This window comes from Echinops telfairi, unplaced genomic scaffold (genome assembly GCF_000313985.2).
Source record: "Echinops telfairi isolate 266 unplaced genomic scaffold, ASM31398v2 ScPeMD7_22;HRSCAF=79, whole genome shotgun sequence".
Lineage (NCBI taxonomy): Eukaryota > Metazoa > Chordata > Mammalia > Afrosoricida > Tenrecidae > Echinops > Echinops telfairi.
Window position 1 is genome coordinate 7,584,686 of NW_022103919.1, and position 13,058 is coordinate 7,597,743.

The following is a 13,058-nucleotide window of genomic DNA, read 5'->3' on the forward strand; positions in this document are numbered from 1 at the left end:
AAAAAAAAAAAGCTCAATGCTATATTAGTCATCAGGGATGTAAATCAAAACTACAATCAGATACTATTTGAGATCCAATTTGCCCATGAGGATGCTAAGGTTTAAAAAATAACAAATGTTGATAAGAATATGAGGAAAGTGGAACCCTTATCCACTTCTGGAGGAAATGAAAAATGGTACTGCCATCATAAAACCATTATGGTGGTTCCTCAAAAAAACCAAACAAACCCCAAAACTAAAACTATTATATGACTCAACAACTCCACTCCTAGGCATCAAATTATTTGAGAACTGAGATTTATAGAGACTTGTACCCCAATGTTCACTGCAACACTATTCACAATAGTCAAAGGCAGAAGCAATAGATTCATCTGCAGATGAATGGATAAACAAAATGTGGGACACAGCTACAGTGGAATACTAGTCAGCCAGTAGGAGAAATGAAGTCTTGATACGTGCTGCAGTACAGAGGGTACTTTAAAGACTATGTGAGCAAAATAAGTAGATCACAAAGGGCAACTATTGTGCAACTTTTCTGACCGAAAACTAGAAAAGACAACCGTATGAAGACCAAGGTCTGTCTTAGACTGAGGTCCTTCACTCTTTATACGATCTCTGGTGCTGGGCCCTTTTCTTCTGTCCTTCATTCTTGTTTCATTTGGGTTCTATATAGGAAGCCAAGATTGATGACAGTCAACTGAAAGAATAATTACCCGAGTTGCTGTGAATCAACTGAATGGCAGTGTTTTTTGTTTTGTTTGGGGGGAGGTCGCAGGGGGCACCACAAAGGAGGCTGGGGAAAATGGGAAATCAATACCAATAAGTACAAGGAAGAAACTGTTCCAAAGTTGACTCTGATGATAAATGCACAATTCTTAATATGACTGAACCACTGAATCATATAATGCTAATTTTAGCTCAATAAAACTAATTTTAAAAAAGAAAATCATTAAAAACAAACAAACAAAAGGTTTGTTGGTTGCTGGGAGCAGGATGAAGAGGGGATGGTAACAATGATGGAGAAATCACATAATTGAGCATAGGGTTGCACAGCCAATTGTTGTAGTTGCTATAAATAAGTTTTACAACTATAGGTGGTTGAATTGGTAGTTACCAATATATTTACAACACGAAAAAACGAGGGGCCTTTTAGACTAGGACTTCTTTTCCAAAGTATCCCCCCCTTCAATCAATAAACTTACACTTTCCGTTCAAACCTAGAGGGGAAAAAGGGGGTGATGATGCCTATGGGGGCTGCTTATATGTATCCAAACATCCCAGATGATTTGGTTCCTTAATTAATACCAAAAAAAAACTATTTGGGGGACAGACAACAGAAAAGTGGGTGAAGTGAGATGTCGGACAGGGCAAGATATGACAAAATAATAATTTATAAATTATCAAGGGCTCATGAGAGAGGGGGGAGCAGGGAGGGAGGAGAAAAAATTAGGACCTGATGAGCCCCTAATAAAACGATTAAAAAAAAAATTCACCAATAATGAAAATCACTAAGCCATTCTAACAAGTCAAATATGCTGTCAAGTACTCATAAACTGACACTAAAAAACAACCAAAACAGTACAGTGAACCCTCACCACTTCGCGCTTCGACTTCCGCGGCTTCACTCTACGCGGCTTTTGCGTAACAGCGCATGCTCTGTCATTACTGCCACTGATTGGCTCATACTGTACACGCTTGATGCCATAAATAATATAATAAATAATAAATGATAATTGTAACATCCAAAATGTTTTACTGTATTTTCCCTTTTTCGTTTAATAAATTGGGTAATACGAGTGTAATGGTGACTAAAGGGTGTTTTTTCATGTCCTCTATGCTCTAACTACGAAAATATTTGAGTTACAAATAAGGAATCCTACTTCGCGGAATTTCATTTATCACAGTAGGGTCTAGAACCGATTAACCGCGATAAATGAGGGTTCACTGTATATCCTTGAAAATAAGTTATTAAAAAAACAAGAATTCTAAACATAAATATTCATAAAACTGATGTTAAGCTAAAATGACTAATGAATCATAAAATTCTGCTTTAGATTTCAATTCAATTCTCTTCATCAATTAGCATTTATTTAGCACCTACTAGGCTCCAAGATACTGGAGGTGCAGCTAGGAATCTTAGCCTTCAGAGTTTAAATATCACTTCCTTGATATCTAAGTTTAAATTTATTCTCATCCTAGTTATCAAGCTCTTAAAATTATCACCCATAATCTAAATTACCTCATGCAAGAATGGCAATTCATCTCGTGCTTTGTGGTATTCGGCCACACACTCTAAGCAATAGCAGAGATCTTCATCAGCTGTTCGAAATTCACTGGTAGGGGTTCTGGCTGCATAGCGCTTTAAGAAATCAACCGTGGAACCACCACCTGGCGTACACCAACAGCATGTGCTCATTCTGTACCTATATTCAGAAGAAGAAAAAAGGACATTAAAAGACTAAAGAAAAATAACACACCACCACCCAAAGTCTGTCTATTCTGTGTGAATAGGTACATTTCTTATCAGTGACCTTGAGTTTCAACTTTAAATGTCCCTCCCACCACAACCAGAACATACTGCTGACTAGCTTGACAATGGCTAACTAAACTCAAACGTGCACCCATGCATATAAACTTTATGTTGAACACATGAAAAGTAGAGAAAAATTAAATGAAAACACTTTGCTAGTAATAAATACCATAAGGCAATATAAAGTTGTGATAGAGAGGAAGCTCCAAGCTGTATAGCACTGACGGAGAGAAAGAACTGTCAGAGTTGTCAGAGTAGAGTTGCTGTTCTAGTGATGTACTGAAACAAAAACTCAAGATACTTAGTTTTTGACTGCCCTTAAAGTAGTGTGACTTTCTATCCACGCTTCCACCAGCCAGCGAAAGAGTTAATATGAAACCATATTCTAAGCTTTAGCAATCCAAAAGACAGCAAAGTATCCAGAAGAACCAGGAACAAGAGGAAGTTCAGGGACCCACATATACCACAGGACAGATGAAGACATGTATGGCAGGCTTATCAGAACTACAGAAACATGAAATTTGGAGATTAGCAAGTAAGCTGGAGTCCAGAATCCAAAGAGATCTCCATAAATGATTTCTAACGAGGTCTAACAAAACTTAAGATCCCATATTTTTATCTTCATTAAATGCATGTAGTGAAGTCACCTTTAATGCTCATAGCACAGTATATCTTGGCTAAACAAAAAGCAAATGTCTTCCCTGATTAAAAAAAAAGGCGACATTATTCAGAGAAATACCAGATAAGCCCAAAACATCCTGTTGTGTAAAACAGGAAGGAAATGTTCATACAAGCTGAATTTCAAAGAGACATAGCTGGTGTTAAGAATAATTTCAAATATAGATTTTGCACAAAACCAATTCCTATGAGGCAGTGGTCTAATATAGGTCAGATTTCCACATTCTCCAAGCAGTTGTTGTACTCCCCGAACTTCCCTCCACCCCATCTGACACAAGCCACTCTCCCTTTCCCTTTTGGGTTTGGCAACATATCACAGAACTCCTGAACTACACCTATGGTTCATTTGATTACTAAGGAAGGAACAGATGAAGGTCAATGGACAAGTCTTCCTTTCAGTGCAGTACAGATTTCTGGGCTCCACTCAGCTCCCTCAGAACACACCTCCTTCTTAGTCCCCTCAGGACAAGGTCTTCTTAACTTTGCTGTCTGCTCATCACTAGCTCTGTGGCTGAGTCCCTTGACCTGAAGCTACCAACTCTGCTGTTGTCCTAGTCTCATTAGCGTGATTTCAAATATAAGAGCATATTTTTTTGTGGCATGGGAAAAACAAATTTGAGGTAAGGGCTAATACAAAAAGTTTAACAAAAGGAAAGTGGCTATCTTCCCAAATCACTCAAGCCTTGCAACAAGTTTCTTGGAATTCTGTCCCACATAAAGCAAATTTTCAAGTGGATCAAGTATTTTAAGAAGGGTTGGGAGACTTCAAATATGAACCCAAAATGTCAATCTCAACCAATGAAGAAACTATGACTAGAGCCCAGAAAGTAGTAGATAACCGTTAAAATTGTAACAGTAACGTAAATTGGAATTTCACTTGGCTAGGCAGTATGGGCATAAATATTTTAATCTCAATAAGCTTACAGTTCAATAGTTGCCCAAAGTGCTGTGTGAGGATCAGCTAGTTCCAAGAGCTGATCTTTCCATCACTCTTGTAAAAAAGCAAGATCAAAGTCAATAAAGACGATTCTATGGAACAAATCGTTCACTAGAAATGCATGTTGGATTTACCAGTATACAAGCAAGCAAGGTCCAATCAAAACAGTGGCTTCCAAGGGGATATGTTGAGCCAGAAAAATGCAAAACAGGGATGTCCACTCAGAGGCTCTTGTTGTTAGGAGCTATCAAGTCAGTTCCAACTCATAGCGACCCTATATACAAAAGAATAAAACAGTGTCCAGGTACTGTGCCCGCTCACATTTGTTATGTTTGAGCCCACTGCTCCTTGAGGGTCTTCCTCTTTTTCATTAATGCTCTACCAAGCATGACATTCTTTTTTCCAGGAACAAGTCTCTCCTGAGAACACGTCCAAATTACATGAGGAGTCTAATTGGCCTCTCCTTCTACACTTGATCTTAGCCAAAAGGCCGAGAAGTGATGGCCTCTCCTTCTAAAGAACATTCTGGGTGTAATTCTTCCAGGACAGATATTTTTGTTCTTCTGGTAGTTTATGATACTTTCACTATTCTTCACCAGTACCATAGTCCAAGCGCACCAATTATTCTGCAATCGTTCTTGTTCATTGCTCAACTTTTACATGTATATAAGGCAGCTACAAATGCTATGGCTTGAAGGAGCACCTTAGTTCTCAAAGTGACATTTGTGCAGCACATATGCCCAATGCAGTATGTCAATTTTTTCCTTGTAGTTATTTTAAATTGTGGCAAAAACATACACAATAAAACATTCTACAATTCAACAACTTCTACATGTACAGTTCAGTGCCACTGATTATACGCATTTTGCACTACCATTATTGCTATCCTTTTCCAAATTATTCCACCACCTTTAACATAAACTCAACAACCCCTAAGCAAACATTCTTCCTCCTTCACCCATGGTAACCATTAGTCAACTTTGCTTTTTCGGTTTTATTTTTAGTAGTTTTCTTGATATAATATAAACAGATAAACTTTCATAGTTAAATCACTTTTAAAAAGTTGTATATACATCCTCACAGGCAGTATTTTTGTTTCACAATCAGTTTTAATGCTCCTACCACCCACCTGCATTCAGTGTTCGCTCCCCAAATTCTCCTCACCCAACCTTCCTAGGCCCCCCCCCCCATGGCCCCAATAAGCCACTGCATCAGTTTTCTCTCTATGCATCCATTCCTTTTTTTTTTACTTCAACTATTTTATTGGCAATTTACATATAATTCAATAGTTCAATCATTCAATCATGTCATGGGGAATTGTACAATCACCCCATCAACCAATTAGAATTTTTTCCACTCCCCCACATCCATTTCTTCTTTGGTTCACAAACTGGGACCCCAACAAAAATAAACAAAAACAAAATGAAACAAGAATAGTAATAATAAAGATGAAAAATAAAAGGAAAGAAAATGCCACCAGCAATAGTTTGAAAGCCAGAGAAGAAATTTCTGTCATGGAACATGCAAGAACTATTTGAGCCTAGAGCAAATTCTGGTTGGGTCAAGATGTAGGTCAACTAGCCAAGTAATATTATACCATGGTTTGATCCATAACCATCAAGTGTACAACAATCTCTCTCTGATAGTACAGCTGTTCCAGTCCCTGTGGTTAGAGGGGACTCTGTCAGAGGCTTAATCTATACACTCTGCAGATGGGTTTTGGACTCTGTCCCCCATAGCCTTCCACAAATTTTGTGCTCACAATTTAAGCTCTGATACTTTTCCCTTCACCATATTTGGATTTTGCTATTGCCATCACTGGATCACACAGGCTTGTGTGCTTCTTCCATGTGGATTTAGTTGACATCTCACTTAGATGGATGCTTGTTTGAATACAAATTTATGATCCCAGACACTATTCCAATTGATAGCTGAGCACCATCTGCTTTCTTCCCTACTTTGCTATATCACCCTTATTTCAGTGATCTCATGAAGGCAAGTATTGAACAGGGCCATGCTGTAAGAACTAACTGTTCTTGGATTAGGGCTAGAATTATGTGGGAGCCCAGAATCCATCTGCTGGTCCCCAGGTTATGAATGACTCTGGTTTACTTTTATGGTCATTTTATTATAAAAAAACAAAACAAACCATAAACCACCGACAACGAAAAAAATAAAAGGCAAACAAAAAACAAAGAAAAACATTGTCAATCATCCCCCCTATGGCAGTGGTTCTCAACCTTCCTAATGCCTCGACCCTTTAATTCAGTTCCTCATGTTGTGGTGACCCCCAACCATAAAATGATTTTCGTTGCTACTTCATAATTGTAATTTTGCTACTGTTATGAAACATAATGTAAATATCTGATATGATGTATTTTCATTGTTACAAACTGAACATAATTAAACATAATTAAAGCATAGTGATTAATTACAACTACATATTGTGAAATATTTATGTGTTTTTTGATGGTCTTAGGTGACCCCTGTGAAAGGGTTGTTTGACACCTCCCCCCCAAAGGAGTCTGGACCCACAGGTTGAGAACCGCTGCCCTAGGGTATAACACATTGCATTGATAATAGCAGTAACTCATCCAATGTCATTTCATTTGCTGCTTCCATGAACATTGCTTATAGATTCCAGTAAAAATGAAATCCTTGACAATTTTGATCCTTTTTAACTTTGATCTTCCTTCCACTTATCATGATGTTGTCTACTGGTCCCGTTATGAGGATTTTTGTTTTCTTTACAATGAGTTAAAAACCTACTGAGTTTATTGTGCCAGCCTGGCCGATAAACACAAGTGGGATTAACTGAAGGGCGGAGAGATAAATGCCTTGGTGAGCCTTGCCTTTCTTGTCTCTCGCTCTTTGATCATCGGACCAGTGTGCGGCTGCCTTGCTTGTTCTGTGCCTCAACGTACAGGCTACACTACCTGTGGGATGCCTAGCCTGTGAACTGTGTCGCTGTAAGCTGAGGTCCCTTTAAGACATCTCTGGAGCAGGGGACTGGCAGTTGGTGACCTGGCTGACAGTTGGAGACCTGCCTTGATTGGCTGCTGTGCTGAGACAGCCTAGCTCTCTCTATATATAGAGGAAGACCTGGCAGCAGACTAGACTTGAAGGACTGCTAGTGTCTCACAACTCTCTTCCGGGAGTGTGTTGCACTGTCATTTGTACTGCTTTATCATTTAACTGTTCATTTCTTGTATTATATATTTATCTGTATATAATTTAACAGTTGATTTCTTGTGTTATATATCTAATTATCTTTATAAATAAATATATTAAATTATCAGCAATTTGGTTTTATCTCTCTAGAGAACCCTAACACACCTACATTGAAGGCTGTAGTTTTTGATCTTCAACAACAAAACAAAATACATTGTACAGTATATTATGTGTGATCAAAATTTCATGGCAGGGGAAATTAGGAAGACATGTCTAAAAAGTTTCTTTGAAGGGAAGAGGTGACAACACATTAAGAAACCTTATCCAGACTTTTCTACCATCTTTAAGAGGCAAGGAGTGCCACTCTGCCAGCCCTGGACTCTAATAAGAGAAAAACACAGTTCCATTTCAATAATGATCAAAAAGAAAGAAAGAAAGAAACCTAATATAAAGCATTGACTATTTGGGTATGGAAACGACAATGTGAGAATTTGGACAATGTCCAAAATTCAAAGCATGCTGAAGACTAGAGGGATACGGGGTGACACAGTACTTCAGATCTTCACTGTTTTTGTTGAATAGACAATTATTTCATTCAAAGAATTTCTATCTGAAAGAGCAATATAGTAACATAGAATTCACAAGACGTTTTTCAGGTGATTTAATTCAATGGGAAATGTGAACTTAGAAGACGTAATAATAGGTGGAAGGAGGGTGGGGTGGAAAGGGGGAACCAATTACAGGGATCTACATATAACCTCCTCCATGGGGACGGACAACCGAAAAGTGGGTGAAGGGAGACATCAGACAGTTAAGATATGACAAAATAATAATTTATAAACTATCAAAGGTTCATGAGGGAAGGAGCGGGGAGGGAGTGGGAAAAAAATGGCATCAGCTCCAAGGGCTCCACTTTAGTTCATAGATCTATTTCCCCAGCCTCATATATAAATATATTTGCATATGTACATGTCTTTATCTAGACCTCTATAAATGCCCTTTGCCTCCCAGCTCTTTCCTTTGACTTTCCTCCTGTTCTACTATCATGCTCAGTCCCCACCAGGGTTTCAGCAATTCCTCTTGGTTACATTACCCTTGATTGTGCCCTACCAGGCCTCCTACCTACCCCCTCCTCACCACCGATTTGAATCACTTGTTGTTCCCTTGTCCCTGGGTTTGTTAACACCACTACCTTTCCACCCCTCACTTCCCCCTCAACCATGTCCCCCAGAAACTGTCAAACCTATTCCTAAGGATACAAATGAAGGTTTTCTGTTCCTGTAAAGCTTTATACATTTTTTTTTGTATACAGTGAACCCTCGTTTATCGCGGTTAATCGGTTCTAGACCCTACCGTGATAAATGAAATTCCGCGAAGTAGGATTCCTTATTTGTAAATCAAATATTCTCGTAGTTAGAGCATAGAGGACATGAAAAACACCCTTTAGTCACCATTACACTTGTATTACCCAATTTATTAAATGAAAAAGGGAAAACACAGTAAAACATTTTGGACGTTACAATTATCATTTATTATTATATTATTTATGGCACCTAGTTTACAGTATTACTATTTCACATACAGTATTTTCATATAGTTCTTACAAATACTGCAATCAATGGCGTGCAACCTCCACGATTTTCTTGCCATCTTTGATCATATCCAAAAGTTTTACCTTTTCCTGGATGGTGAGCATCTTCCTCTGGCACTTATTTTTATTGTCAGAAGGCTTAGAAGAAGAAGCTCGTTTAGGAGCCATCATAGGGCTTAGATAAAATGTCTTAAAAATCGCAAACAATTACAGTACACTGTACAAAAGCAAAACTGCATCTGATACGTAGCTCCGATACGTAGCGATGCAGACAGAAGCGTGTACAGTATGAGCCAATCAGTGGCAGTAATGACAGAGAATGCGCTGTTACGCAAAAAACCGCGTAGAGTGAAGCCGCGGAAGTTGAAGCGCGAAGTGGCGAGGGTTCACTGTATATAGTTCAAGGTCTCTGTTGACCTTTAGGAGTGTCTTCCAGTTGAATCTCATTGGGTGCCATGCCCTAGCCCCAAAGTCTATTATTGGCATTCCCTTGGGACTTTCTTGCTCTGCTCCTCTTGCTATTCTGTTGCACACCTTTAGTGATTTGCCTCCATGTGGTGGGGTCAAATGGGGCACAATTTCCACACTGTGTCTCCAAGGATTTACACTCTCAATAACCCCAGGGAGCACTCTGACCTATAGGATTGTTACAAGTCAGAATCAACTCCATAGAAGTAGGTCTGGTTTTGGTATCTCCCTTTCACTCTCATCTTAATGAGCTCCACTGGATCTCTCTGTTTACATCTGTACTTTCTTATTAGTGTCAATGCCTTTGTTCAATAAATTTTTCATGACCTGCCTGGGTAACTGGCTGATCTATAAGTCAGCATGCGCTACCCTCTTTTCCGATCCAACCAATTCTTCTAAGCATAAATAGCTCCTCCACAATTTTAGGATAAAATTCAAACTTTCAAGCTCAACACACAGGTTCTCCATAACCAGCCTTCAGCAGTGTCTCTTGATGTACCCCTACATCTACTGTGTCGTTTGCTCTTGCTACAGTTCTTCAGGGTGTTTGGCATTACCTGGAAGCTCTTATCTGGCCTTTGAAACCTATCCATCTTCCATATTTTTGTCTTGATTCTTGTCTTGATTACCCTGAATTCACATCCAAATCAACTTAGAAACTTAAAACATGCAGATGATGAAATTCAGTTTCCATTTGAAAGGACTCTACCAGTGATTCTAATGGAAAGCCACGTTTGAAAATCACAGTGCCCTCATTCATGTCTGGAAGATTTGTCTGAGCCATACTCTCTTTTCTAGTCTGGTTTTGATGACTTGCTTCCTTATTCCTTCAAGTCTCTTAACATGTTTCCACCATTATACATACCGTGTTGCTCTGAACTCCTGTCTTTCTGTTCCCCACACCAAGTGCCCTATCCTCACCAATCCTGAGTCTGGTAGGGCAATGACCCATTCTTTGCATCTTTATACTCTGTTGCTGATAACACATTGACAGAAAAATGTCTTTAAAGAATAATTACCTGTGCAGAGATGTGATCCTGTCAGCTGAATTTCTTGGGCTTATTTCCAAATGAGTGAGGCTTTACATTCATATATGCCCCAACTCTAGTTCCAAAAGAATTACTTCTGAAATTTAAAAAACAAAACACCCCCATTTGTACCATGGTTTTTATACTTTATCTCATCTGAGCGTCACATGAACCCCACAGACAAACATCCCTTTTTCCATAACGAAGTTCAGAAAAGTTTACCAACTTACTGTTGCACACACACAGGTAATAAATCTGTGGTAGAACTATGATTCTGACGCCTAGTCCCACATCAGCTTCTAGACAGGTTAAGTACTTCATCAATAACACCCCTCAATTAGGAAGTGTGGGTACCTTCAGCCCTAGCTCCTCCTCCTGAGGAGGGGGTGGAGGGCGGAGAGGATGTTCTGTTTCCTTAAAGCACCGGCGCCCAGTCCACTTAGCCTGTCCTGCTGGGAAATGGGGAGGGCACCAAATGGGGTGCAGTCATCACTCCATCCCCTTCCCGCGGAGCATGGAGAGCTCAGGTGACCATTCGTGATCAGCACACTCTCCAAAGGGAAAGCCCTGGAGGAACGAGGGGCGTCGAGGGAACAGAGACGTCCAAGATGGAGAACTCGATCAACTCCCGTCCACCCCCCACCGACCCCCAAGGAAACCTACTCAGGGCCGGGACCAAAAATAGCTCACAAGCGACCGCGAAATAGACTCAGGCTTGACAGGCAAGGGGTCTGGCGTCCAGGATCCCGGAGTACAGACAGCATTGGATAGGAAGGAGACGCACCAGACGTCGAAAGACGGGCTCCCTACTCAAGGCGACCCGCAAGAGGCGGCAGCAGGGTTTACGCCACCCCTCCCCCACGCGCCAGGGCCTCGCGCGCCGCGACGGTTACTCGACGCAACCCCGCGCCCGGTCGCCGCGCGCGTGCCCCGACCCGACCCCACCAGCCGGCGGTCTCGTGCACGCTCGGCCGCCCTTCCTCACCCGGCTCGGCCGCCCTTCGGCTGCTAGCCAATCTCCATGTCCCTGCCGCTCCACTGCCCGAAAGGAGCGGAAGTCCGGACCAGCCACCCCCGAGCGCTTTACATGTTCGGTCTGCTCTCCTCAATCCAACCCCCGGGCGCCGCGAGCAAAAGCTCCGCCCCCTCCGCGACGTCAGCCTCCGTAGGCCCGCCCCTAGCCGCTGGTTCCGTTTCGGTGCGCCGAAGGGGCTGGACGTGAGCAGAGGCCACAGGGCTCCTCCTCGAGGAGGAGGGGCAAGCGGACCCAGGCTTCACTTCCGGTCCGCTGGGAGCCAGCCAATCAGGAGCTTGTGGGCGTGGAAAGTTGACGCTTAGGCAGGCCCCGCCTCGCGCGTGCGCCTGCGGGAAGCAACTAGTCTAGTTCAGGCTCTGCGCCTCCCCTCTTGCCGTTTCCGTTCCATCTTAAAAAAAAATTTTTATTTTCTCCCCCTTTTTTCAAAACCTCATATGTATCACCTGTAAATGTGTGTTCGGGTCAATGAGTCCATTCGGGCTCAAATAAAGCCTATCATAGCGCAGAGTAGAACTGCCCCTGCCCCATGGGACAGCCAAGGCTGTAAACCCTTACCCTATAACGCCGGCCGCGACGTTTTCGTAACATTTAATTAAATGTATATATTAATATATATGGATAACTATGAAGGTAAAGAATAAAAACAAAATTTTTTTCCTGAAATTAAAAATTCAGGCGTTATTTAGGTAAACCCCATGGACCAACTGATGTTGCTAACGGCCGTTGGCAGCCATTGCGCAACCGGTGTTCCTTTGATAGCTTGAGAAGGCGTTTTGTTCGCCCTCGAAGACCTGAAATATATCAGTACGTACTTGTGGGGTACGAGTACATACACGCATTATATTAGGCATTATAAAACCTACAAACGATACAGAATACTACAGAATCGTAAAAATATATAGGAAAACGTTACCTATTTTTCTTAACGCCCATGATGTGCTACCTAGACGACTAGCTCATAGTCTGAGAAAAATGACAGATAAAATAACTAGAAGGTAAGGAACCCATACCACTAATTGGTATTTTTTCATTAATACCACCAAGGGGGTAAAAAAGACGAGGTAGGCTCAATTTAGATAAATTGGCCTGGGAAGGTCTTACCGAAGAGAACTGAAAGGTGTGATCCGAAGGCACAACCCGGACAAAATGAGGGGCAGAAGTCAGCGTGGAGGAACGTTCTAGAAAGGGGGCGTGGCTTGTTCGAAAGCCCCGTAGGTCGTTAATAACTGCAGCCAGGAAAACCTGGAGTAGAGTTTTAAGAACTTAAAGGTGTGATCCGAAGGCACAAGTCAGACAAAATTGAAGGCAGAAGTCCTGGTGGAGGAACATTTTAGAAAAGGGGCGTGGCTTGTTTGAAAACGTTGAAGGCCGTTAATAACTGCAGCCAGTAAAACCTGGAGTGGAATTTTCAGCATGAGGCAAGGACTGTTGTTTTTTTTTTGGTGGGGGGGCAGGTGATTTTTTTATTGTTCACATTTCTGTCATACTCAAATGAACTTGCTTCAAAACAAAATTTTATATGTATGTGTATAGTTTTAAAACTTTAATTTTTATATAGTAATGTAAGACTAAGAGAAAAAAATAAATTTAATTTAAAAATAAAAAGAGTCTGGATGGCT

At 41.0% G+C, this 13,058-nt stretch overlaps 1 protein-coding gene across 3 annotated transcripts in view; it reads right to left on the reverse strand.

Annotated features, from left to right (window-relative positions):
* Positions 1 to 11,461, reverse strand: part of SETX (senataxin) — a 94,935-nt gene extending 83,474 nt beyond the window's left edge. Inside the window, exons 1-3 of one of the 3 annotated variants that reach the window (XM_045288547.1) lie at positions 11,389 to 11,461; positions 10,395 to 10,500; positions 2,240 to 2,423 (exon numbers count right to left, since the gene is read on the reverse strand). In XM_045288547.1, coding sequence (XP_045144482.1) covers positions 2,240 to 2,416 — 177 coding nt within the window. In that variant the 5' untranslated portion in view covers positions 2,417 to 2,423; positions 10,395 to 10,500; positions 11,389 to 11,461. Of the gene's footprint in view, positions 1 to 2,239; positions 2,424 to 4,279; positions 4,388 to 10,394; positions 10,501 to 10,757; positions 10,819 to 11,388 lie in introns of those variants that run through there. The other 2 variants (XM_045288548.1, XM_004713323.2) reach the window with 2 other exon arrangements.
* Positions 11,462 to 13,058: the final 1,597 nt, after the last annotated feature.